This window comes from Achroia grisella, unplaced genomic scaffold (assembly GCF_030625045.1).
Source record: "Achroia grisella isolate CSIRO2021 unplaced genomic scaffold, CSIRO_AGI_Agris_v1 utg544, whole genome shotgun sequence".
In the NCBI taxonomy this organism is placed as follows: domain Eukaryota; kingdom Metazoa; phylum Arthropoda; class Insecta; order Lepidoptera; family Pyralidae; genus Achroia; species Achroia grisella.
The window spans coordinates 1,234,578-1,262,519 of NW_026712929.1; the positions used below are offsets into that span (position 1 = coordinate 1,234,578).

A 27,942-nucleotide genomic window follows, 5' to 3' on the forward strand; every position below is an offset into this window, starting at 1 on the left:
ATCTTTTATGTGTGTTGATAGTAAAATACAATTTGATTTGATAACTTATCTTCCAAATACCACATCGCGTGTTTAAATCAGATGGTGCTTAATTGCTATTCGGATGTTTGCGTGGCGGCCGTAATCCTTATTATCATACTTCATAACTCTTGCATGTTAAAACATTTATTCATATTTCATTCCGTATCGAAGGATGTATCACCAGCGTGATACTAGAACCTATTTACGAGTACGGGTTCGTGGAGCTGCTGTATTCTGATAATGCTTCGATAGGTTAGTACTTAGGAGATACAAAGCAGTTGGTGCGTAGTGGACTTATCCGGCTTACGAAATTGATTCGGTTATAATTAATTTTACTACTAGTCGATATGCTACAAATGTAGGTATTCATTGAAATCGTTCATACATATATGAGTAGAACAAAACTGTAATTTAATGATGTTGAAAGTTAGCTGTGATAGAATGGACGAATGAATCCTTCAATTTTCTATACTTGAAAGCAGATAGTGAATGAAGCTCTTTAAAAAGGTAAAACACTAATTTCAATGAGGATTTAATTTGGTCGAACCGCAAATGTACTATTAAATAAAAAAATAAATCTATTATCGGATAATACATATAAGGATAAGGACTATGTACGTTTAACAAAAAAAGTTTGTTCATCAATTACATGTATCGCGTATTACAATCGAGAAAATATCGGTAATCGGGACTTCGTCAAACACAAGAATTTTTTATATTGTACTAAAACTATGATTGACTTATTTATAATGATTGACTTATTTCCAAAAAACAGCAATGTTCATAATATTAATACAAGATTTAAAGACAAACTTGCTGTATCGTTTAGAAAAAGTTAATAGGTCTTTTATGGGAATAGGTATAAAAATTTACAATAAGATACCAAAGGATATGTTGGAATTACCCTTAAATAAATTCAAAACATCTGTTAAATCATATTTACTGAGCAAAGCCTATTACTCACTAAACGATTACTTGAATGACGAGTGTTCATGGCAATAGTTGTTCATGCACTGAATTTTCATTTAATGTTAGACATAGACACCTATATAAATATACATTGTAAATAAACTGGCTTAAAAAAAAAAAGTAATTCAATTGAGTTTCTTGCCAGATGGATCTATATTTGAAAAAAATAAAATTATAATGTAAAAATATGACGTTCATGCTAAAATGTCCTACATGAATAAATGATTTTTGAATTTGAATTTGAATTTGAATTTGAATGATAATTTTGGTATGATGCAAAAGCTAAGGAGGCAAAGAGTACGAGTGTGTTCATGCGCAACGTGCGGCGCCTACGCTACCGTTACACTGCACCACTTTGTCTGACAGTTAAACGGGTGTATGATGCCTAAATCATTATCATTCGATACATTCGAGCATGCAACACAAATTTAACTGAAGATATTAATGTCAAGATATTAAATACTAATCTTAACATTACTGGCATATGTCAGTAAAAAATATAAAATATAGACAGGTTTCAAAGCCTTTCCTAAGTGCTGTCCTTAATATCATTATTAGTAGTAAAGGACTGTCATGAAGAGTGATAGATAAGGAAATGAGTGTGTAATATTACCTAGTTTGACATATCATATAGAGATCATTGTCAAAAGGTCGGACATGCGTAGTCTAGAACTGCGGTATGCGTCGGAGTCAGCAGTGTCACCCGGGGCGTCGACAATCGTGACCGGTGCGCGTGCGCCGTTGTTGTCATGCGCTACTAGCAGTGATTATCATGTCTGGTGCTGCGTCACGTCACTCTATTGTGTCGTCTGACCTACAACAATTGCTTTATGCCAGTTTGAATTTTAGACTTGTGCTTATGCATATTCAAATAGCAATATAACTAATATTTGATTACAAATTTAAAAAGTGAAGGCAAAACTGAAGTGAAACAAGTGTAAATTTATTATGGAAGTTAATATACAATATACTTTTAGAAAAGTATTGTAAACTCTATATAATATAAATATTCCATATACTTAAAAGTCTCATTTACAAACAAATATCATTCTTGGTTGTTTTCAGAAATGTAATATTTATATATATATATGTACATATAAAAAGCTTTTGCATCCTATTTAAAATAAACAACCAACCTTATTTGTACAGACTGATAGATTAAATATCAAAATACAGATTGTGGACGACCTTACGCGAAGCAGAGGCATCAAGCCATTAACAGACAACAACAATGAAAATGGATGTCATGTCACGTATAACAATCATGACAAGAAAAGTCCAAGTAAATTAGTCTTGGGTGGAGTAGTAATTGCATTTCGATTTTTATTACATCGTACGAGTAATATAATAAGTCTATAGAATGCGTTTTGTGTAGTCACCAAGTTTAATCTGAATTGAATTTTACGTTCCTTTCAAACTTCATGCGGCACGACTAACTAAGACTGCGAAACGTTCGTGCGCCACCAGCTCAATAGAATTCGTGATAGTAACCACGTGACATAGCGGCTGATATTAAAAGCACACGTCCATTTCGCTTCGCATGACATCAATCACATCGGAATCATTGTTAACTTTAATAAATTGTAAAAGTAGCGACAATTGAATCTAGTTGTGTTGAATGAAATGCTATCGGCGGCAGCGATGGTCGTCGTATCGCAAGTATTTCTGCGACCAGATGTCGTTGTTTGCGTAATATTATTATTAAAATATATCGGTATATCAAGTTAAGTAGGTACTGGGAAGTGGAGTGCACGGCCGTCTCGACCTCCGCGAACGCAATAATTGAGCATAGAAATCAAATTACAGATGATTGATGATTCCGTTACAGCACGGGCAAAGCCGCAATGACGCCCGCCGAGCGGACCGTGTCATTTGCGTAATAGGATTTCGACAAAATACCCACTATATGAAATTCTGGGAGACATAATAACAATGGTGACAGACTAATAAGCTTTACATTCGTGAATACCTAGGTTATCTCGTCTATGTACTCGTCCCATAAACTGTTCTTAAAGAAGAAACTGACTAAAATACTGTCGCTAAATTAAATATATGTTCAAAGCTACCTGACGAACGTTATAATACATTTAGCAAGATAGCATTTCTTTTTAAATTCCCATGGGAACATAATGTAATTGTACATTAGTATGCAAAGTCACGGGAAATTGCTAGTGTTAATTTATTATTACAATCAATCTTGAAACATTGGTTATTGGAAAATACTTATTACACGCGAAGGGGCTAGAGTTCCATTTCTTAGTTGATGAAAACAGGAAATGTTTCCAAGAGCAAATAAGGCTGTGAAAGGGCGATAAACGCAACAGGAATAAATATATTATTGGTTTCCCGACTAAGTATTTACTACAAGCAATTTCACACCTTCACAGCACAGATTAATATGGATACGGTGTCCTTTGCATCGTGCTATTCTTTAGAGGTTCCGACGCAGTGTAGCAGTTACTTAATTCTGCACTTAATGATTTAATAGTAAAATTGTAAATTTTTTTATGAAATAGGAAAACAACTATTTGGTAAAGAATAATAGAAAAATACATGAATGAAACAATGTTTGATGAATAATGTAAACGTTTAGTAGCGTTAATACAGTACAATGAAATATTGCGTATCGGGCGTACTTTTGTAGAGATATGAGTTCTGCAATTAGGCTGCAATTGACATGCCAACGGGCGCCTTTCCGTTGCACACAATTAAATTGGTGTGACAATCAGACATTATGTGACTTGTACACTAAGGACCCGACGACGGGTAATCACTTAGGTATTTTACAATGATCACAGAAGGCTCCAGCTTATCGTCAATGAGACGGTGCAATCTTTATACATAGCCAACTATGTTTTACTGCAATAAAATGGTAATAACAAATAGCATTCTGCTAATAATTTAAATTTTTTACTCAGCGACCGGAAAATACTGTTTAATTTGCAATTACATATCAAGTTTATAATACGTTACTCATTACATAAGTTTAGAAATAGTTACTTCGTATATAGGTAGATAAAAATATATAAAATGATAATAATCTGAGGTCATCATCATTTGTATTATAGAATGCTGAAAGCATATAAAAAAAAATACTAAGCCATTAATGATGAAGCTATTTGTGTAAGATTATTGTCTATTTATAGCACTATTACAGATTACATCAAGAAATAAAAGAAGCTAGTAAAGCGTAGCAATGCGCGGGCGTTGTCGGTGCCCGTGGGGCACCAGTTTTCTTCTATTATAAACACTCATTGCTTTATTTCATTTAGTGTGAAATGTAACTTCGATCATTTTACTCGCTGTCGCTTCGGGACGTGGGCGTTTACCTTTAGTCAATCGTACATTCGCATATTCAGAATTGTTTAGAATTGATCAATTTTATAATAATTGAAGATCTATTATCGTTGCAGAATGCAAAATTTATTACGTTTTCACTTACGACTCTGACTAGTGGTATAAAAAACCCTGTATTATTTTTTAAATTAGTTAATATAAATGAAAAAATAAAAACATTGAGTATCTTTTATGACAAAACTGTTATACTCTTAATGGCAATACAACGAAAATTGTCTTCTACTATATAATTATTAACAATATAGTATCACATGTTTATTTTTTCATAAATGAATAAGTTATTATATATAAGGACTATTTAAGTTAACTAAACAAATATTGAATATGTTTTATTATTAACAGACTTTTGCAATGCCTATACAAATCATAAATATTTACCGTGTCCGTGAGTTAAATTTGTGTCCCTATAGACTATTCAAGGTATTATAAACACACATGTTGTAGGGATAGTAGTATAATGAAACCAGTTTTGTTTTGCCGTAAACAGGTGCCAATGGGACTGTAGCCCTACAAGGATGTGACAGAACACAAACCAGTATTAGGCGAAATTTACGAACCACGACCCATCTACATAGACGATAAAATATATTTTATTAGCATAAGTGATGCAATCAAACAAATGATCAGCTTGGCCAGGATATATTAAATACAAGAACTGCAGAGATGTAGAAACTTATTCTAAAAGATTGCATATACTTTGTCAGTAATTTAAAAACAAAATTACTTGAATAAGATTACAGCTTGAATTTCGTGCTTTTTACACATTATTTAATTAATTTCCATATAATGTTATCATACTTACTACGTTAACGAACGACGAAAAGTATTTTATTTTATTTTTATAATGCTACAAATGCATCATTTCGTAAACAACACCAAATGACAAAAATAGATGATTGCAAATAAAAACACCACATTGAATGTAATCAGACGAGCTAAAATGAATATAATTGCGCACAACACCACAAAGAACTATGTAAGCAGAAATAGAAATAAATTGCGATGTCGCTGTTGATAATATGGCTGGTAACCACAAGACACTCGCCACATTACCATCTGCCTGACAGTAAAATCACTTCTTAATCTCAAGGGCGCTCGTAACAAGTGGGTTATTATTAAAATATATCCTATTAAATGTGGTTAGTAGGTACATATGGTATAGATTTGGTAAAAGGTACTATGCCTTAATAATATTTAATTAAATTTGAAATAAGTGAGAGTAAGGTACCCTTCAAGAATGTTTTCCATTCCAAATATATATTAAAAAAATAAAGAAAGCTTTACAAGATGCGGATACGCAAAGTGCACCGAAAACCTACTTCTGAATGCCGCTTTGAATCTATGCTGCCGTGAACAATGAGCTAAATTATAGGATTTAGGTTCTAGTCCCTCATTGAGTTAGCATGATTAATCGCGGAGAAAACTTGCTGGGATTATACGCTGGTAATTTGTGATCTCACGTTTTTCATTGATCTAATCATTGGTAGTAACATTCTAACCATGAACACATATTTTTAATATGTGATGTCCTACAGTGGAAACTTTTAATTAAAAGTTCCACTATATCAAATTCTCAATGTATGTATTTATATTTAAAAACTGCGATTTTTTTATATGTAATTTTGTAAAAATACTTGTTAATCCATTGCATGTAAAATATTAACTTATAACCGTCAATAAGCTGTTAGTACTTTTTTATTCCTATTACTTTACGTATTTAAATGACCTAAATTACTTAAAATTTAGATTATACTCCAAATGAATGCTACTCTCATATTATATCTGTAAAACTGTATAATGTCTTTACTTTGTTATCTTTCAAACTACAATATCTTTAAAGATAAGAGTGGCGGTTCAGTAATGACTATTATTTTTACAACGATGGTGGAAAACAGTCACCGCCATCCCTCGAATGTAATATGGCTGCTGTACCATACGTTCGCCTAACATAGGAAGCCTTTTAATACCAGCTTAGATGAATACTATATTGATGGGTAAGTATATATTTTTTATAGATGAAAAGGAAATGAAAGTAGCGAATATATAATATAATAAGAAGAATAGACAATTCTCTTGTTATCTCGTTTCGTAACCCGGTTTGTTGATTGATTTTAATCAAATTACATAGAACAAATCCTTTAGTTGGCCGATCACGTAGTCTTGTTGTTTGTGTTGTACTGATCGTGATCGGAGAAATTACAGTCTTCTCATTAATGTAAATTGTGAAGACATAGGCTTGCAGTGACTATATCAACCTACTAACCTCTCGAGCGAGTGTACCTGGCATATACAGTATTACTATATTATATATTCTAATATTATATTGGAATTAAGGTATAGATGAAGTTTATATATATTTATTATTTTATAACAAAAAATCATGTAAACAAATAGCTTGTTTGAATATGCTGGGACTCGATATATTTCTAAAGCCGACGGTATTAAAAAGTAACCCACGTATGCTTCTTTTAGAAATATGTAATAGGCTATAAATATTACCTTACCATCTAGAAGTCCTTTAAGAGTTTTGAATTTAAATGACCAATTTACTAGCGCTGACTCCTTGCAATCTCTTCGATATAGATAATTTCTTCGAAAGCGAAATTAGATGTTAAGGAATTATAGGTAAATTGCCAAGATGTGTATAGTAGGTAAGTAAGAACTTAGATTATATGAACCTATCAGAAGATTATACCAAGCTTCTGTTTCGCTTTAACATGTCGTTTTCGTAAAGTGTCCGGTGCTCAAAATAAAGTAACAAGAATTAAACGCGATGTATTAATTTTCTCGCTCAGTAAATATAAAAGCATTAATGTCAGCAAAGAATAGCTAAAATGAGCAAAGTGCAATAGATATAAATAGTCTCTAGCATTGCCATCCTGAACACACGTAATGTGTCACATAAGTTGTAGACTTAATTAAAGAAACTTGTAATAGAACTTGGTAATGTATCTTTATACTTCTATTATATTATCAATATTTATTGCATACTAGGGTGGCAATAAATATCACGATCTGAGAACACAATGGTTATGCATCTACATTGTCACTAACAGTTCAATATTTATCGCTATCCACCTAGAGTCGTGACAAACTTTGATGTTGTGTATAAGTCCTATGGAACTTTATTATAGTTTGAAAGGCGCAATAAAGCATTAGAACCTTATAAATATACAGGTTGTACACATTAAAATAGCGTTACAACGGGGATATATGCAAGCGATTTTTTATTAAAGTGAGAGTACTTGACAATGGAAGACATTGACGTCTGATCCTAGACAGATGCTTAGTACGTGTGGAGTGCGACTAACCCACGTCAATCCGCGAAGAAATCACTGATGTTAGCCGAACACCGCCGCAATTACATTCAATGTAAATCTTATACTCCATCGATAAAACTGCTGATCTTAACGCAACTAATAGGTTACAGAAAGAGAATTCAAGATTCTTAACATTCATTCGTTTTTTGTTTTGCTTACGGAATTTATGCATAGGTCCAGAAACCCATTAAAAAATAAATGTTAAATATTAAAATAATATTGTGACTTTTAAATAATCTTTCAAGTAATAGTGAAAGAAAAATACTGCATGGAGTGTTTGTAGATTTTATTGTGCGTTTTAAATATATAGAACGTATATTTAGTAGTCGTATGTCAGTATGTCAGTAGAGTTAGTAGCATGCATACAATATTAATATGAAAAATAAAGAATACTTGTTTGCGTTATATTTGCGCATGCAAATATAAGCAATAAGTTACGCACAACTCGTACAATTCTATTTTTCATAGCTGTAGTAATTATATTATACAGTTATAAGTTGTGTTGCTTTTACGTAAGGCACATATTATAATGACAAGCGTATAGAAATTATATAGGTAAGTGTGTACGGGCATAGATCAAATACCTCGTAGTGTCAGATCATCGACCCACGTTTATGTAGATAGAGCAATAAAACTGATGACTAACAGAGAATGGAGGTGTAATATCAATCAATTACTGTCTTTGCAGTTGATGTTTTGGATAAACCCTACACGCGTGACTTATAAAGTTCCCCTTTTATAGGAATAGGATAAAAAGAGAAGCTTTGGACGTTTAAATAAATTGCAGTTTATTTTAATTACAGGTCCGTGTTTTTACTTATCTATTTTTATTCACATACTACTACTCTTTGCCCGTTTTCTTTTTCTAGTCCTAAATATAACTTAGTATAGGACAAAATGTAAGATTTATTATACTTTATTTATAAGGGTTTATCACTAGCAATAGCGTATAAGAAAACGAAGACGACGTCCATAGTGTGCCAACTGGTAGGTACTAGTATGGTGAAACGTAAATAGCAGGTTGGAGGCATCCGGCTCATTGAATACGCTGACCCCATCTGATCGAGGCTTCGGGCTAGCACAACGTGCCGGCACATTCACATTGGTAAAGATGTCCAGCATGAGAATATATCTCAAACAGTACCATTCTGTCATAATAGATTAAACATTCATTATTCCCATACCACTTTTCGTTTTCAATAGATTTTAAGAGATTAAAACCAAGAATTATATTTCATGTACATACGTTAAAAATTATCCCAATGACACAATTTGCTTTGATTTGCAAGGTATATTGTGAAACCATATATCTATAGTAACATATAAGCTTCTATCCAGGTGAAGTCAGGACGGTCTACTAGTAGTAAAATAAGTTTAGTCGGTCATTCGGTTGGATGACCCGCTATCGCATGTTGTACTTGTTTGTGGCACACGACCTTTATATACGGGTCGACATGTTATTGTGATGAGGTAACATTACCGTGTAAATCCATCGATATCGACTCGTAATTTGAATATTGTGAATTATCCTGAAATAGATGTGTATTACTACCAACATTTAACTACAAAGTGTATATAACAACAAAGCGTATGAAATGTAACAGAATATGCAATGTTACTAACATGTTTTCGAACTGTAGATATTTGACATTGAGGTACATTTGCTAATTATTAACGAAATGTATAATTTTAATTGACTACCAAATGGTTATCGTAACATTTTCTTGTCTGCATAGAAAATGGCAAAAACTTATTTTATAATTCTTTGGATCACTGTTTTCTCAAAACAATATCGATCTGAGGGAGTGTATGTAAGATACTATGTACATCTGACTATAATATTGGTAGTACAACTAAATTGTAGGTCAGACTATGCCTAGGGCATGCTAGAGAATCGCTGAGTTTCACCTTGATCGGAACTCCTATAATTTCTTAACAGTGTCTCCTAGTGTATGAATTTTGCATTATTTATTAATTCTTGAATAGTCATCAACTTCGCCAATACTTTCGAAAATTATATTAAAACGTGTTATTGTTTTAGAAACTTAATATTAAGTTGTTCATACTAACATAATGAAGCTTACTAATTATTATCTTTCAATAATAATTATTATTATTAGAATATCTTTATACATTACAAAATTATACATTAATTGCATAGATACTGATAAGTGATACAGCAACAATATCACAAAACATGTTTGTTAACACTGAATATAGTAGGAATGCACTGTCAATGGCAATAATAAACTATTTAACTTTCAATATAATGATATCGTTAAATTACAAAGGCAATAAAAAAGTTAATAAGAAACGCAAGATGTCGTTTGACGATAACAATACATAACTTGTTATTTCGGCGTCAAGCGTGGCAAATACATTTTTACAATAAATCAGAATAAGTAGTACCGTTGAGCACGAAATGGACGCAACGAGATTTTAGACCGTTATGGACATTGTACGTCGAACGTGAGCGTAACGTAATGCGACCGACTATCTATTCGCATATTGTTACAGATATCGACTAAAAAACGAAACGATTCCCACAACATCAAGCTAAATTGTTATTCACAAAACAGCACCGCAATATTCCTCTTTGTTATTTTTGCTTAAACTAATATGCACTGGCATTGCAAAAATCTAATAAGGTAACGACGGATCAAATTGTTTCATGTGAATTGTCGATAGAGATTTTTTTCACGATTCACATGAACCGTGAATTTTAAAAAGAAATACACCAGAGCTATGATTGTGTAATAATACGCCTGCTATGATGGTTTTAGTGAATTGCGTGCCATATATTACAGTGGCTAGTGTAAGCTAATTATGAACAGTGGCAATTATGATGTTAATGCCCTTAGATAGCTATCATAATTGTTTCACCTTTCATCCCAACATTTACATGATTCATTCTAATGCTAAAAATGAACACCATGAGTAAAAATAAATGTGGAAAACTCTAATAATACTATATAAACTGTATATGGAGTTCTCAACTTTTTCGAATTTAACGATAAAATGTGCGCGTATTAGAAAACTTTACAACGTAAATGACTATTTTTAAAAATTTTATAAAATAGTATTTTATGTTTCTCTGGCAACATGATTAGAATATACTAATTTACTTTGTCGCTTAAAAGCCACAAATTGTTGTAAGAAATTATCAATGCAGGAGATCTTACCGTGAATTGCGGCGAACGACGCTTGATACGGCTACAAGATATTGGACGATTTTCTCTATCATCGATGAATGCGTGCGTGCATAAACTCGAGAGCTTTTATATATAATAATTTCTAAGTTTCTCATGCAATTACTGCTTTATGTTGTTGTGCTTGTTTTCAATCACACTTTCTATTGTTACAGATAACAAATGTTGCTACGGCACCCCGAAAGTACAATGCGGATTCTAATAAGTATAGTGCTAGTAGCTTATACAGTGGAGGCTGCTAAAAAGTTTGAAGGGACGTTAAGGTCAGCAGCTGAAGCACCCCCGCAAGACAATATCGCTGTAGAGTCAGCGTCTTCAGAACCGGCAGTGGTAGCGGCACCTCAAGATTATAAGAATCCGGGTGCACCATCGCCTCCCAAAACGGTGCCAGAAGATCCAGTAGAACCTGCCTCTGCGCCAGAAACGGCATCAGGTGGAGTGCCTCCATCAGCGCCTAGTGGTGCATCAGCTCCATCAGCACCCGCAAATTCATTAGAAGAATGTGATCCGGAAATGATAGGATTTGAACTTGTGACAGGGTAAGTTTTATCGGTTTAGTTTATATACATTATTAATGTGGTATAAAAACTTTTTATAGCATTTTATAGCTAGATATTCACACAACTTATACTTTATAATATATTGAGGATATCAATTGTCTTGTGAGAATTCACATTTTGGGGACATAAAATAAAACATCTAAGTAAAACATTCTATTCAAGAATGTGCTTTTTGCCATATGGATTCATTTGGCAGGCGATCTCGAATCTTATTTATAGCTACAACAAGCGATCGGCTCAGATAGTGGAGGTCATTAGTTATGTATTACATGTGACTTGTCCTGACTTGTCAATATGTCCCATACAGATATGTGTTCTCGGCGCCATCGCAAATACTAGACGACATCCCCGGCACTCTGATGTTGACCGATTGCCTTGAGCAGTGTCAGGCCAACGACACCTGTCGCGCCGTAAACTACGAGACTGGACTGTGCGTACTCTTCAGCTCTGATGCTGACCAATTGCCAGGTGAGTGATATTCATAAACAAATCGAAACATATAAATTTTTTAACATAGAAAATAATTGTAAACATTCGTAAAAACTAATCACTCAGAGCAACATGCCACATTAATTTTATGTTGTCAGATTATATTTGAAACGTGATGTTAATCCTACACATACAAGGACATATTTTTTTCAATGAAAACATAAAGCCACAAGTTCGATAACTGATGGTATACAGTTATTTAAATTTACATATTTTATTCTCAAACACATACTTCAGTGCACTTTTAGTTGTCGGTAATGGACTTCATATTATTATTAAAAATCATAGCTGTTTATTATGTCAATTCTAATAAGATATAAATTAGCTTGTACGTGCTTGTGAGATTGTGAATAAGGTTTAATAAATAAGAGAGTAAAAAACACACAATAACGGCAGTCAGCAGCATGTTAGTGTATGCTATAACCGGGACACAGAGCAGGTGGCACAATAATACCGGCAATACTCTCGTTTGTCCGACATAGAGGTGTGAGCTCAAACATGCGAAGCGTTCCGATTTTTTTTGCTATAACACATCATTTGAATGCCAATAACGGCATGAATGTACTCGTTCATCAGGCCTTATTGGGAAAAAAATACTCTCACCATGAAAAGGAAAACTTGACCGGGCTTAGAATTAGTAGAACACGCCTTGACCTTTAATCTGTGTAGTTGTATTAATTTTATGTTTCGTTTAGTTTATAGACAAATTATTGATGTTGAATTATAGTTTAAAACAAAAACATGTTCAAAATAAGCAAATTTTATATTAAGTTAATAATTACTTATATCTTATGGAAAAATGTTGTTATATAAATTGATTTTACGTTAAACTAATATAGTTAAATGTTACAAATATTTAAAATGTAAATAAGTAAATGTCCTGACCATGTTATTATTCCAAACAACTTGCAACAAATACAACATACAATCATTATGTGTTGATTGATGACCTTTCTTATGAAACAGTATTACATTTAATAAGAAATATATATATGATAGAATAGCACGAGCTCCCCTGTGTAGATATCGATTCGGATAGATACTCGTACAAGTATATTAATTGCATTGGATTTGGCATGCTACGAAGCATGCTCTTGTTGTTTAAGCACTGATTGGTTCAGAAATTGAACTATACACAAAAACGCATACACGTAATACTAGAGTGTCGGTACCACTAAGAACAACTATATCGAGTACTTAGTATTTGTGTATTACAATACCAGTAGCCTGCTAGTTATACAAAAATATTCCATGCTTACGTTTAGAAAATCTTAGTATAACAACTCTATTATTTTTTTTGTTTTAAGTTTGACGCGGTCATTATTTATACGTATAATTACTAATTCTGATCAGTTTACCCGTGTACATGGTGGTTGAAACACTACCAAAATATCGAGAACTCAGCAATAAAAATAAAACGTGGCAAGATCCCGTGATTTTTACTAATTATACGTATAAACTCTATCAATGTCAAATGAAATCATTTTATATTAAAGTGAAATACGAACATTGTGCAACATTCATGTGATCTTTCAATTAACATTTATTCTGTAACATGTATTTATTCTGTGTAATTTATATATTTCAATATATATATATATGTATATTTAAAGTATATATTATATTTATATAACATAAATTATATATGTACATAGATTTTGTTTAGCTAATTATTTATTACAGTATTAATATCACAAATTTTCGCCATTACTGCCTTACAACGCTTTCTAGTTTTACCCAAAGGTTAGCTGGTAGAGAATGCCATATGGCATTAAGCTCGCCTCTTGTACACTCTTTTAAAGTGCAATAAAGAATAAAATAAAATAAAAAAAAAACACTTTATATATGTTTAGATATATTACTTATATTTATGAATAATGTAAATTCCTGCAAATAGACAAAATAAATATCTTTTTTATTTTTTGCAGGTGCATTAACGAAGTCTCAATTTCCGGTGTTCACGATATATGCTCAGAAGTCTTGTTTGGGCGTACGTCCATGTGAGCGAGCTTGGTGCTTTGATCGCGTGCGCGGCTACCATCTCAAAGGGAGAGGCAAGAGGACACACACTGTCGGATCCAGGCAAATGTGCCTTGACCTCTGCCTCGGCGAGAACGAGTTTGTTTGCAGGTTCGTTAAATTTACATTATTTACAATTCTGATAATCATATTTACTTCACTGTTCATTGATTACGCTGAGTGGCTGTTTATTATTGCCTTCAAGATTAACTATGATAAAGTTTTACACTTTCTTTAATTCAAAACTTAACAACAACAGTAATTGATCAATGCATTCAAAATACGTACTCGTCGGTAAATTCATTAATTCACTTTTTAGTCCGTACGATAAATATTACTATAAAGTATACAATTTAGTAATAATTTACACAGAAGATTATAACCACATATGATAAATGATGCGCACGCAATTAATATAAATGCCACGGAGCATACAAGCAATACAATAATAAAAGAATGTATTAGAATTTAAAAAACACTTTTCTTCTTTAAAAAACATTTTTCTAAAGCGTTTTTTAAATATAAGTTATACATATTTATCTATACTTTCATATAAATAGGTGCACTTTGTAGAGAGTTCCTGCACGATATAAAATACACCAGTAAAACAGATTTACACTTTACTCGTGAACATAAATATGAAATTTATGCATCTATGTGAAACCACAACAACAGGAGGAAGTGGTATGAGTAGTTTAAATCGTTTGGTTACTTTTGTTTTTTTACACACTTTATCGCTAAATTAAAATAATAATACTATCAAAACCCAGTAGCATGGATAGAAGTTCAGTGTTTATATATCTTATCTATTTCGTTTAAAAAGTTTTGATTAAGCGTATATGAAATCTGAAAACCCAATCTATGTAGACAATGGTTGACCAATATCGTCTTCACTTTTGTCTCTATTTACATACGTATTCAATTCTCATGCATTATTATATATTAGAAATGAGTTTATCGGGTTTAGAACTTTAAATGAAAATTAAATTATATTATCGAAACTTCACAAATGCGACAAATAAACCCACAAGAAATTTACACGTTACAATTATTTTTTATTCACATTTATTATATAGAATGATAAATAAAGGCATTACAAAGAATGTTCAAAGTAGTGCTTTCTATGGGCGGAGTGAGCCATGAATGACCTGCAAGCTCTCTTGGCCCGACACGACCCGTGTACAACAGTGCAACTATCCCGACCATTTAAAATAGCTGCTATTAACGCGATTAAGCATTAAAATGAGAAATATTGCTCAAGAAAATTAAATGTGGCTTATGGTGAGTGTATTTTTTGTGAATATTTATTTCTATGAAAATCACTTATGGTTTATTATAGAAATAAATAGTTTCCTCTGTGCAATCGATGTTTTATCTCCAGTAAAGCGCATTCTTAAAGGTCAGTACACGACAGGTGGCAAGCAACAGCCATTGTCCGACCACAGTAATAAATTCCCAACAGTCAAATACATATATAATAAATATATAGATGTGTCTAAGTAAAACAATATTTGACCTGCTGTTGCCCAGCAAACCGAAAATGGAAAGCACGCTGTCAACAGTATCTCTGCGAGAAACACCTTTTAGATTTCTAAAATATTTTAGCTATATTATTTTCTTAGCTTATAATAAAATGTAGAATAACAATGAACTACAACACTTGCGCAAAATAACAAGTATGCCAATACTGCAGCTCAGAATATTTATTCCCAGTAACTAACTATAAAGAAAGAAATGCACCGATCACCACTTACACAGAATACCTTTTAATTGTTAATTAGTGGCTCCTTGATCTCTTTGCGGTTTAATCGGACCATAATTAACATTATATAAGATATTTTTACTGAAATTAATTACGTTGATTAGTCACGTTAAAAGTAATAAAGAATTTTTATAAGGTATTTACATACTTAACGATAACTTATAAGACATAATAAGTACTATCGTATTTTTACACGGAATTATACACAAATTATTTGCATCATTAGAGAGAACAACTCAGCCATGCATATCACAATTGCACTAACAAGATGGACGTAGTGGGTCACGTCTTTTCCTTCTTACATGTCCAACATACTGTGTCACTATGACATAAACAACATTTATGATTACTGTATTGTTATTTAGTTATAAGTTTATTTATTATTAATGTCGTGTGTTAAACTTTTTATTCTTTGCTGATTTATTACAATTCCTTACAACTTAGAAAGCGATAGTAATGTTTGAATCACGTGAAGAATTATAAATATGCAGTCAATTTACAAATACCGATAGTTTGTACATCTGAAACTAATCACAATGCTTTTGTACGCCGGTGAAGGGCAAAACAATATAAGCTGTAGGAACAGCTAGAAAACAGTAATTTTAGTATTTTAATAATTATTACAAATTTGCTTACGACTTAAGATTATACTCAGTGCAATTTTACTGTCATTAATTTAATTAATGACTAAGTAATTTAGTCAATTAGCTTTGTAGGGGCTGCCTTAAATGGCGAACCTCGCGGAACATCATTCTAGTGGACAAGTCACGGCCTCTTGTAACCGTTCTGTTTCTGAATTCTGCAAACGAGCATTATATACAAAGCAGGAAGGCCAATTGCACGGTCAGACTTTCCAACATCTAATGTAGTAAGACACGACTGTCCTATTGTGTTTATTTCCTTGTACGGTTTTTGATATCATTAACATAAATAGTCCTAGGCTCTGTCGTTCACATTCGGTACACGTATTTCTCTTAGGTGTTCAGGTCCTGACCGTGAAGCCAAACAGTTATACAATGCGACGTTCTGCGAATTTACTTGCGTGATGGTGCTGAACGCAAGTAGGTATCATACAATTAATTGAGGTCAATATTATTAATGTTTGCGTCACTAATGAAGCAAACCACGAAAAGTTGGTATTTCTAACGAATAACGTTTCAAATAGTGAATGGTGACTTAGATTAGAATTATTTCTTTCTCTTCTATGTTGTTTCTCTTATATTGGTCGGGAATCTTCATTATACGAAATATTTCGAGTTTGGTAGCCAACCTTTTAAATCAGTGTACGTGAACTCATTTTTGTACATTCTAACTCTAGTGTACTTTCAGTAGCAATAGTTATATACATATACCATGTGTTATAGAAATACGAAAATTACTCATAAAACATTTTCATAAGTGAGGACTAAAATGCACTACTAGGAACAGAATACTAGTATTCTGTATAAAGTGGATTAAAAGTATATAGATATTGTGTCGTCCCTTTTATATGTATATAGCACTACTTACACTGTGACAGAATATCCTAAAAAGTTAATCTTTAAAACACGAAACTGCAAATAAAGCATTATAAGCGTGTTGTTGGAACTTGTTGGACACGTGTACCGTTGGGTACAAATCGTTATATCTCCATTGAGGCAGCGAAAGAGAACCCCGGCGCACCCCGGGAGGCGCACATCGCGATCGTCGGCGGTCACGACATTTGGCAAATATTCAGTGGGAAGTAGTGAGGTAACGTTGCCACTTGCAGTGGGAGCGTCCTGCCCTATAGTTTCCTATTTCTACGATAGTTTGATAGATATGTACGAATAGTAGTACATACACAGATTCTTCATAAGCTCTAAAATATGAAAATAAAGAGTGAAGAAAAAGTCTCTTGTATTTATAATACAACAACAACAGTACAATCCAAATATATTTTATTCCGTGGGAAATAAATTCTGATAGTAGAAAAGAGCTCGGTAGAAATAAGTATAATAATTATTGCAAGGGATTACTTTTTGATCGCATTTAGATGCGCCTGAAGGGGTATCGGACGATCTAGGTGGTTTAAATTATAAGTAATAGAAATTATGGTCTACATAAATGGCCTATTCTTTGATCACTAGCGTCAGACCACCACAACCGAAGTTATTTTATTTTATTGGAATGTAAAATATAACCTTTTAATTATAGGATTCATGAAATATGTATATGTACTATACGTTTGTACATGTCTCTGTGGTTCAACATCCTAAGTTTTTGTCATAAATACAAGGAAGGTATTACTGCATAATAAATGATACGTAGTTGGATATAAATCTTTATGCGATGAAGACGATGCATTCGTTCAACTTGCCTAGTCTATAATGAATACAACGGCTACTAGTAGTGGAATAATCGCAATCATAAACTCAAGAGCTACTTTGAATTTATGCCCATTTGTAATAACATCCAGTGCAAAAGCATGGAAATAATAATATAAAGAATAGGTACTGTGATTTACGGGTTAAAATATACAATCAGATTTTCCAATCAGATGCGCAAATTTTTGGAACGGTCAAAGCCGTATTTATAAAACCAACAAGTAATAAGGATTATTTTACCGCATATTTTTTTTAGTAATTAGTGTTTTTAGTATTAGTTATAATTTGAAAAAACATACAATTAGGAAATCATTTCTTGTTGAGATTTTAAAAATTATATCAGGAAAATTTAATAAGAACGCGAAATTGCGAAATACTATCTACAACATTGTAAGATAATACAACTACACTAACAAAATGAGATGAGATTAAGGCAAGTAATATCGATAGATGAGTCTGCTTTAAACCAGTCTTCGGAATGGCATTGAATGTGAATTTGATGTGTGCAGGATTGTATACAGAACTGATATAATGGAGAAATTAAGCGATATCGTTTGATATGCGTTACATTACAATTCAAATTTCTGGTGTGTTTATGTACCTTCTAAGCAATGATGCGAAATTAATTCAACGAGTAGCAAGTAATACTATATATTGGGTTAGAATTATTATTTATTGATATCGTATCATAAATAAATAAAACAGAGCAAGTTGTAACTGTTTAGAGCCTATATGAAATAAAAAATATAGAATAAGGCACGTTAAAATTTACGACCAAAAATTAATTATGTACAAGAAAATATTTGTTTCGATTATACTTGAAAATCAATTTAATTATTAGTTACCTATTGGCTTCTTAATAGCTGGCCTATAGTACCAAAATTTAATGTACATAAATAGTAATCGGGATGAAGTAGTATAGTTTTATCTCGGCGTATCTCAGAATATTGCTGTCACGCAGATGAGTTCGCGGTACATAAGTAGTATTTAATAAATACAGGTATAAGTGACAGTTATATCAACCATATGGTTGATGATGGGCTAAGATTGTGGTTGTATTTAAACCAGCTTTGCAACAGACATGAACCTAAGGAAATGTGGACAGTAATTGAGATAGTTGTAGTTGCCAATTAAAATGTTTCAAGAGAATGTATGTTATATAGTTTTTAAAGAATTATAGTAGTGCATTTTCTAATAGAAGAGTTTTTGAAAAAGACGCGACGTTCTTGTTAATGCTGGCTTCCTTTTAACTTGCATTATTATATGCTTTCATAATAATTATCGTTTTTATAGGTCATTATTTCAATAATAATAATAATATATTTCGGTGCATGACAAATATATATCTACTGTATACTGGTACCTATGTAATATATACATATCATGAGATAGATTGCTGTGTATAAAACATAATAATAACGTTGTTTTTATCTTATTGTTACAGATCAGCAAACTACAATAACAAGACTGGGGAATGCGTATTGTCGAATATGGACCGCATAACATTGGCGGGAACCAATTCATTCCAACCAAATGAAGGTATGTCGTGTCCAATTGTAAGATGTAAAGCTCAGCAATTACAGTAATTGCCTTAAGAGAGTATTGGAGCATACTGCCGAGTTATTTAAGTGCTTTTTCTAAATATAACCAATATCTAAAAAATGTTTCCTTATTAAGACTAAGACTACCGCAAGTAGATTATAATATCATAAAATCAGGTTCGACTCCGATTTGCAATGTTTATTCCTTTATGGATAAATGAAAGTTAGGAACAGGATAGAATCCGGTTTTCAGATCTACTCAATGTCTTATTCAGTTTATAATGTAAAATTCCAAACTAACAAACAGCATCTTTCAGTAAGAGTTGTTGTACCTACTTGTTTCATCGCTCTAATAATAATTGTTAAATATTTATTTATATAAACAATTACAGCCGATATCGGATTTCTTCTAATTAGTATATTCTATTTTAATGATTTTAAATATATTTCTATGAATTATTTGTCAATAACATTATTTTTTATTTTAAGATACCGATTATTTGGAAAATAACTGCGTCGAAGAACCAACTAAGCTGTGTGAATTTAAGAAGATGAATGGCCGAATTCTAAAGACTGTGGACTCCGTATATCAAGATGTCCAAACTGTTGAAGAGTGCCGAGAACTGTGTTTGAATTCACCATTTAGATGCCATTCGTATGATCATGGTGACACTGGTGATCATGTTTGTCGACTCTCTCATCATTCACGAGCTACTCTAGCAGATATTCAGGTATACTGATTGTATTGCATTCAATAACATTATTGAAACCTTTTAAAAAAATATACAGGATACTAATATTATTATCAATATATATGTTTATTATATATATAATAAATGTATGTTTGTTATATATATAACGATAATAATATATTGATAAATAAAACATTTAATATGTTTTTAAATGTAGTAATATATCTATTTATTTTTAGGATCCATATTTAGAGGTACCCGAAGCGGCTACATTTGAACTTTCATCGTGCTACAATGTGTCCATAGATTGTCGTGCGGGTGACATGGTAGCCCGCATTCAAACTTCCAAGTTGTTCGATGGTAAAATTTACGCAAAAGGTAGTCCTAACTCTTGTGTTGTGGATGTCAAGCAGAGCCTAGAGTTTGAGTTACCTATGGGATACAACAACATTGAATGCAACGTTAAGCAAAACGGTCTCGGCAGGTGAGAATTTATAAACAAGGATACTAGTAGTAATATTATAAATGTGAAAATTTGTAAAGCTGTTTATGAAATTAATCACAATAATTGTCTGAATTTAATTTGTAATATGTTATAGTATTGTTGACTATTTATTGAGTAATTTGCTTTTCGAATTTCAGATATCTGAATGATGTTGTTATCCAACATCACGACACCATTGTCACATCCTCTGATCTTGGTTTAGCTGTAACTTGTCAATACGATTTGACCAATAAAACAGTGGCCAATGAAGTCGATCTCGGAATCCATGGTGACATTAAGACAGGATTAACAGAGGAGGTCACTGTTGACTCGCCCAATGTAGCTATGCGTGTAACAGACAGGAGTGGAGATGATACAATTATTTCTGCTGAAGTCGGAGATCCATTGGTAAATATAAAGTTCATATTTATACGTACTTACATATAGTTTATACATTGGACTGTGAAAACATTACATTACATTTTCTTTTAACAGGCTTTACGTTTTGAAATCATTGATCAAAACTCACCGTTCGAAATCTTTGTACGAGAGCTTGTTGCTATGGACGGAGTTGACTCGAGCGAAATTGTTCTTATCGATAGCGACGGTTGTCCTACAGAAGACTTCATTATGGGACCTGTATTGAAATCCGCATTGAGTGGAAAGGTAAGAAATCAAATTTAATGGGCCAATACAAATCATAAGCAATATTTAACTTCAATGACATGGAAAATTATGACTATAATTTATGTTAACTCTATTATTCACATTCAACGTGGTAATTGCGTGCACTAATATTAAATCATATCGTGAATAATAATAATAAACTTGGAATAAATTTTGTGTAGTATATTACATTATATGTATATTAGATATTAAGAATAATTTATAGATAAATTATAGTATGAAATCCAAACTGATTTAATTAGAATTTACCATATATTTTAAATGGTTGTTTTCTTTACAGACGTTATTATCTCACTTCGACGCTTTCAAGTTTCCCTCATCTGAAGTTGTACAATTCCGTGCTTTGGTTAGTCCTTGCATGCCAACTTGTGAACCAATCCAGTGTGATGGTGGCCCGAACGAACTTCGCTCTGTGATATCTTATGGACGCAGAAGGAGGCGATCGACGCCCGCTGCTCCCACCGATGACATGCTTCTTGTGCAAACAATTCAAATCACAGATAAATTCGGATTTGATAAACAACGAGCCAAGAACGTCACTGAAGATTCAGTGTACATCAGAGAAACTGATGTTACTTGTGTAAATGCCGCTGGTGCTATGCTTGCAGCCGCCGCTTTTCTAGCAGCCCAACTAGTCGTTCTAGCTGCATGGACTTGCAGTTGGCAACGACGACGCGCGGCTGCCAAGGCTGCCGAACTACTTCCTGGACCCAACGCACCGTCCGCTCTTTGCAAAGTCTACGATGCCAGTTTCTCTCGTGCGCACCAGAGGCATTTCTGAATTTTTGAAGACATGTCGACGTGATCAGCGTCCGCAATAGTAGTATATTTATTAGTTTAAAACCCCCGTCGAGTCCTGGCTCGTAAGGCCGACGTTTTGCCAGAGTGACACGTCCACCTTTAACGAAACGTAGGACAGCGATAGCGGTTATTTAATGGTAGTGTCGGAAATCTCCCGCATCATACGCTACGTACGGGCGAGGGTAGCGGGAGCACACGACACGGAGACGGGGACGACCAGTAGAGCGCGCACAACTGCGGATGGATGAAAGAAGTTAACTTGATGCTTAGTGTGATTGTATAATGTGTGTGTGAAATGATCGAGAGCGTTCGCTTGTCCCCATCTCCGGTGTTGTCTCCGGGACCGTGGCCGTGTGTCGTTATCAAGAACACGTCGCTCATTCGTTCACTTTACGATCGGACATCCAAAAGGAAGTTCGATAACGTATTGTACCATATTTTTATAAAACTAGAATAAGCCTGATTTTAATTATAGTGATAGATAAAAAAAGTAAAATGCAGTACCTTTTAAGTAGATAACCGAACGTGCGACCTAAGTCATGTGACGATGGATTGACGGCCGTCCCGACATCGTAATTTATTTAATTAGGATAGTTTCTTTTTTACGTAATTTATATTTGATGATTGAGTTATACCTATTAAAATAAATTCCTAATATAAATAAAGAATTTAAACAGATAGTAGCTTATGACAGAAGCAGCTATCGAACAGTGAAGTTATTTTATTAAGATAATTGTGCCTTGCAACTGATATAGAAATGTAATAAAACGTTGTAATCATTTTACTCCCGTTTTCATTTGTCAAAACGAAATAAATTACAGGAAACATTTTCTTTGTTTTATTATTTATTTGCCCAACACAATCATACTCTAGTGTTTACAGTTGATTAAATAGTCTTCACACTATTAAAAAAACCAACAATTTAATGTATAGTTAAGAATGTGCATAATAAAAAAATGGATAATATATCTATGTGAATGCATGCAATGATACTATATGTGAATGCACATTATTTAATAAGAGCTCATACACGACGTGAGATGTCGCCTATATAAAAATGTTGAGCCAGTATAGAATCTCAATATATTTGAAATGTAGATAAAATATAGGATGTGTCAATTGTCGACTAAAGAGAGAGACTCGTGTTCAACAAGACATAAAAAATGTGTATATGCTAATTTATTATACTGACAATGTACACAGAAAATATTACGAAAATTTGTTTCCACGTTAACTACTTTGTATACTATTTCTAGCACTACACAAATATTTGTATAACATGAGTATGATTGATGATATACCCATAATACAAGTATTTAGCTTGGGACTAGATAGCGCTGTGTGAATAGTCCTAAGATATTATTATTATTATTTAGAATACACATGCTCACAAAAAAAGCAGTCTTGGTGATAATTGGATACTTGTCAACGCAAAACCATAACTATTGATCGTAAGTATTTAGATTTTACTGTGATAGAAACAAGTAATAAGATAGTATTTATGTTAGTGTGAACATGAAACAGAAATAAAACAGTTAATCTATTTTGTAACTAAATAAATATAAAGGGGTGAAAGTTAGTAGGTATATAAAGAAGTTAAAGACATGAATTTCAACATTAGCAATTGAAATCGTCTCTACCTGCAAGTGATAAATTCTATGTTATATCTGTAATATAGACATGCACTAAGGACACAACAAAACTAAAGACAGATATATATAAAAAAAAATCTACACATAATATTAAACATTTGAATTAGTCATTTTAAGGTATTTTTTTCTGCGGGATCGACTCATGGATGTCATTTTTAAAACATTAAAATTAATACCCTAATTTCTGAGATAACTTTGATGGTAATATGTACGGTTTATGCTCTAATTTGAGTCGTAAATTGCACTTTATTAATATAGTTTTAAACGGGTGTTGTGTATTGTTCGTGTTAAACGGGTTTTAACATGAATAATTTTATGATAAATAAAATCATTACTTAAGGTATGCCTCTCTCATATCTGTGTTAAAACCCGTTGAAGTACATTAATAATGTGTATCAAACGCGTAAGTTTAAAAATAAGTATAGTAAATTGCATTATTTTTCAATTACTCATTCTAGAGTACATGACAAGACATTCATCGGTTTTAAAAAACTGCCTACAGAATAATAAACACCTAAATATTTTTATAAATCAAATTATACCAACTACACTAAAAACGAGCATACTTCACTATGATATTTTTTATTCTATTATAACTGTAAGTTGTAATTAAGTACTTACAACATAAACTTAAGAGATTTATACATTACTTCTATATATAGGTCTAAAATCACAATCAAACGAGCTATTTGTTTTGTCGTTCCTATTTCTACAATAAGAAATTTTTTTTAGAGTGGTAGAAAAATATTGCAGTCTGTTTGACCTACTAAATATATAAATACCATTACGAAAATACAGAATTATTACTAATTGGAAATGAAATAATTAAAATACTGTATAATAACGCAAATTAATAAATTATTAAAAGAGCGCGTTGTTTCAGCTATTACCATAGTATCTTATATCATAACTATATCGAATCAGTAAATAGATGTATTTTAACGATGTATTCAACAACATTTATTATCAGTTGTATTGCTTCAAAAATGAATAAAATTTGGGATAATCGAACAAGACAAATGCAGTAAAATTTCAATAAATAAACAAAACGAAAAAATACAAGTAATAATACCAAGTTTTATTACTGTACAATAAAGTGTTACAAAACAAGTAATTGACAGAAATTATAAACTTAAAAAAACAAAAAAGTTAAGTGCTTAAATAGGAAAATTCCTTAAGTTTCTGGTATCACAAAATATTACTTATTATTAAGAGAAATTATTAAAAATGAAATGTTATAACAAAATACCAGTAAAAAATTCACGTTCCTTTTGACCAACCTTTGTAATGGACTCCATCAATCTGATGGCATCTTAAGGTTAAGTTTGTGCGAACAATCAAGTGTGAGGCGGCACGCCTCACGTCGCATTCGTGTCCGAGATTAAATCAGAGCGCGAGTGTGCGGCACGCGACTCTGGACACGTGCCGCTCTTAAAGTGCAACCATTAGTGACTCCTTAACAAAAGATCTGTCTCGTGCGATTCTCTCTACAGATTCTAAATGCCGCACAGTTCTCTGCGAGAAATACTTTAAAACAAGAAATGTTTATTGCATTTAATTTAATACGACTTTTATAGATACAAATTTATATTTATCGGCAATAGCAATAGCTTCAGGAATTTTCTTATAACATAAAATTCAAATGGTATACGCAACATTGTCGCAAAGATAAAGTCGTTTACAATAATATAAAATATTCATGAAATAAGGAGAACACCAAGAGCGAAGACGACCACCATCGAATCGGGCACATGCGGAGAGAAACGATCGAAAAGTAAAATTGAACGGGTAATCGAAGATAGACAGTCACCTGTCAACAGACTACTTGGAAAGTCCTAGTATATTCAGAATTCCTTATAGGGAATGCACACATTCGTTGCGAGTAGTCCTTGGATCTTAAGAGGGTATCTTAAAGATTGCTAAGATTGTTCTATATCGGCTCCTTTTATGCGATTTTTTACTCAGTTTTGTCGTTGGTACTAAATGAGGCTATGTACAGAATCGTGTCTCTGGTATCGCGACAAAGATAAAATATTACTGAACCGGCTTCGGTTCTTATGAAATATGTAATCTGATTAAGCATTACAATAAGTGAGTCAAGCTAGTTACTCGACGTTCAATGGAATAGATTATAAAATTAATAGAAGAAATTACATTCTTAAATCGACATTCATTACATTCTTATATTCATAAGGAGAGTAGGAAGTCATTTGGTCACTTAGTACTTACACTGAAATATAATATGGACAATCAGAAAAATATTGTCTGATAGAAGAAATTGTAAGTAACAAGCAAAATATAAAAAGTGGTTGTTACATTTTGCTTTAGTACATATGTATATATTATGCATATAAAATATATGATATTACATTATACACGCTAGTCTATTGCTAAATCATAATATTATTAAGAATGGACAAAAAAATTATAATAGCGTTGGTATTTGAGAGTAATTTAGATAATAAATTGATCTAACACCCGATGAAGCACACGTTGTTAGATTTGAATACGATAATTTTAGTGATCATGGAAATTTTTTCCGTGTTTTATATTTGGTATTGGTCATTCCAATATTAATTATTAGACAACGGCGCCCGATAACAATTATTACTTATGAATAAATATTAGACATAAAAAAAATTTGATTTTCCATGATTCACTAAATGGAAATCGGATGTAAGCAAATACACTCAGTAAAGTCTATATTTAATTAAGGAAGATTAACGGTGTAATTTTACATTTAGATACGATGTTACTATGAGGATGAATTATACATAATTCTTTTTGTTAATCGCATTAATAACCTGAGATACATATAGATATACTTTGGTATATCACGATGATGACAATTTGCTGTGTAATAATAACAACATAAAAAGAACACATAAATATAATTTAGATCGCTTTTTTAGATAATACGACGAAATAGGTAAGTATTTATTATAAATAGCGTAGTCGACTACGGATTTGCCTTGAAAACGGAGCTATTGTTGTGGTAAATGCGCATTAACAGAGCCTTTTAAAGAGAACTAGCACATACTTTCGCTGGGAAAAGGAAAGTAAACGGAGACAATGGTAGCCTTTCGTCTTCCTTAATACCTACAGAGAAGTCAAAATTCTTACATTCTAAATTAGTATACAAATGGGTTTTCCTTAATTTAATGAGCTATTCACTTTTGAATAATATTTATTTAGCTCCGAGTATAAGAGATATATCTAATAATGAATATCAATGAGATTCAGTATTACTTGTGATAATTAAAACCTAACATTAAAATAGAATTAATTTATTTATACGCAAAACTTATTATTATTGATACAGTATTATTACAAATATTTGCCTTATACAGCCAAGCAGATTTTATTGAACTATAGATACATATAAGAAGTAAAAATGTGACGACGTGTTCAACTCAGGAGAGCTGACTGCGTTAATCGTCTAAAGGCTTTTAAAACATAACTGTAATATGATTAGCAAAATAAATTAAATGTTTGAGGGCCAATAATATTATAACAATAATATTACAATTTTGTAAGAATCTTTCCACGGAAACAAACAGATATTGTAATTTTATAGCAATACTCTAAAAATACTCTAATAGACTGACACGTGAGCTTGTAATCATATTACAAGTACGTAACTGACTATTGACTAATGTATAAGTCTGATTTTAGGCAAAAATTACACACTGAAATTAGTAAATTGAATTGTCACAATTATAGAAATAATAGTTTTATTTTGAGACGAATAAATTTTATATATTTTTGAAAATAAAAGAAAACGAATTTGCATACACATAATTCTACAAGTAATAATAATTACAGAATTGAAATCATCTAGTATTTAATGCCGCAATACCAAAATTTTACAGTAGTATTTAAATCCATGTTACTTGTTAAAAACATATTTACGTGAGAGATTTTTAAAATCAGTTAAGTATTTTTTATGTTTATCCATTAAGCAAAAATCCATTACATTTTTTTACCTATTTATAATGTTAGTTTAGATAATGATGAATCTCGTTTCTAGTGAT

General features: G+C 32.2%; 2 protein-coding genes across 3 annotated transcripts in view; one reads left to right on the forward strand and one right to left on the reverse strand.

Moving 5' to 3' along the window:
* Window positions 1-23,085, forward strand: part of LOC131847918 (uncharacterized) — a 63,679-nt gene extending 40,594 nt beyond the window's left edge. The window contains exons 4-12 of the mRNA XM_059197633.1: window positions 11,032-11,415; window positions 11,744-11,904; window positions 13,854-14,055; window positions 19,496-19,590; window positions 20,082-20,323; window positions 20,524-20,768; window positions 20,927-21,176; window positions 21,264-21,434; window positions 21,736-23,085. Of these exons, the coding sequence (XP_059053616.1) occupies window positions 11,039-11,415; window positions 11,744-11,904; window positions 13,854-14,055; window positions 19,496-19,590; window positions 20,082-20,323; window positions 20,524-20,768; window positions 20,927-21,176; window positions 21,264-21,434; window positions 21,736-22,236 (2,244 nt within the window). The 5' untranslated portion in view covers window positions 11,032-11,038 and the 3' untranslated portion in view covers window positions 22,237-23,085. The remainder of the gene's footprint in view (window positions 1-11,031; window positions 11,416-11,743; window positions 11,905-13,853; window positions 14,056-19,495; window positions 19,591-20,081; window positions 20,324-20,523; window positions 20,769-20,926; window positions 21,177-21,263; window positions 21,435-21,735) is intronic.
* LOC131847919 (autophagy-related protein 16-1) overlaps window positions 1-27,942 on the reverse strand; it is a 187,034-nt gene that overhangs the window by 145,464 nt on the left and 13,628 nt on the right. The window lies entirely within an intron of this gene.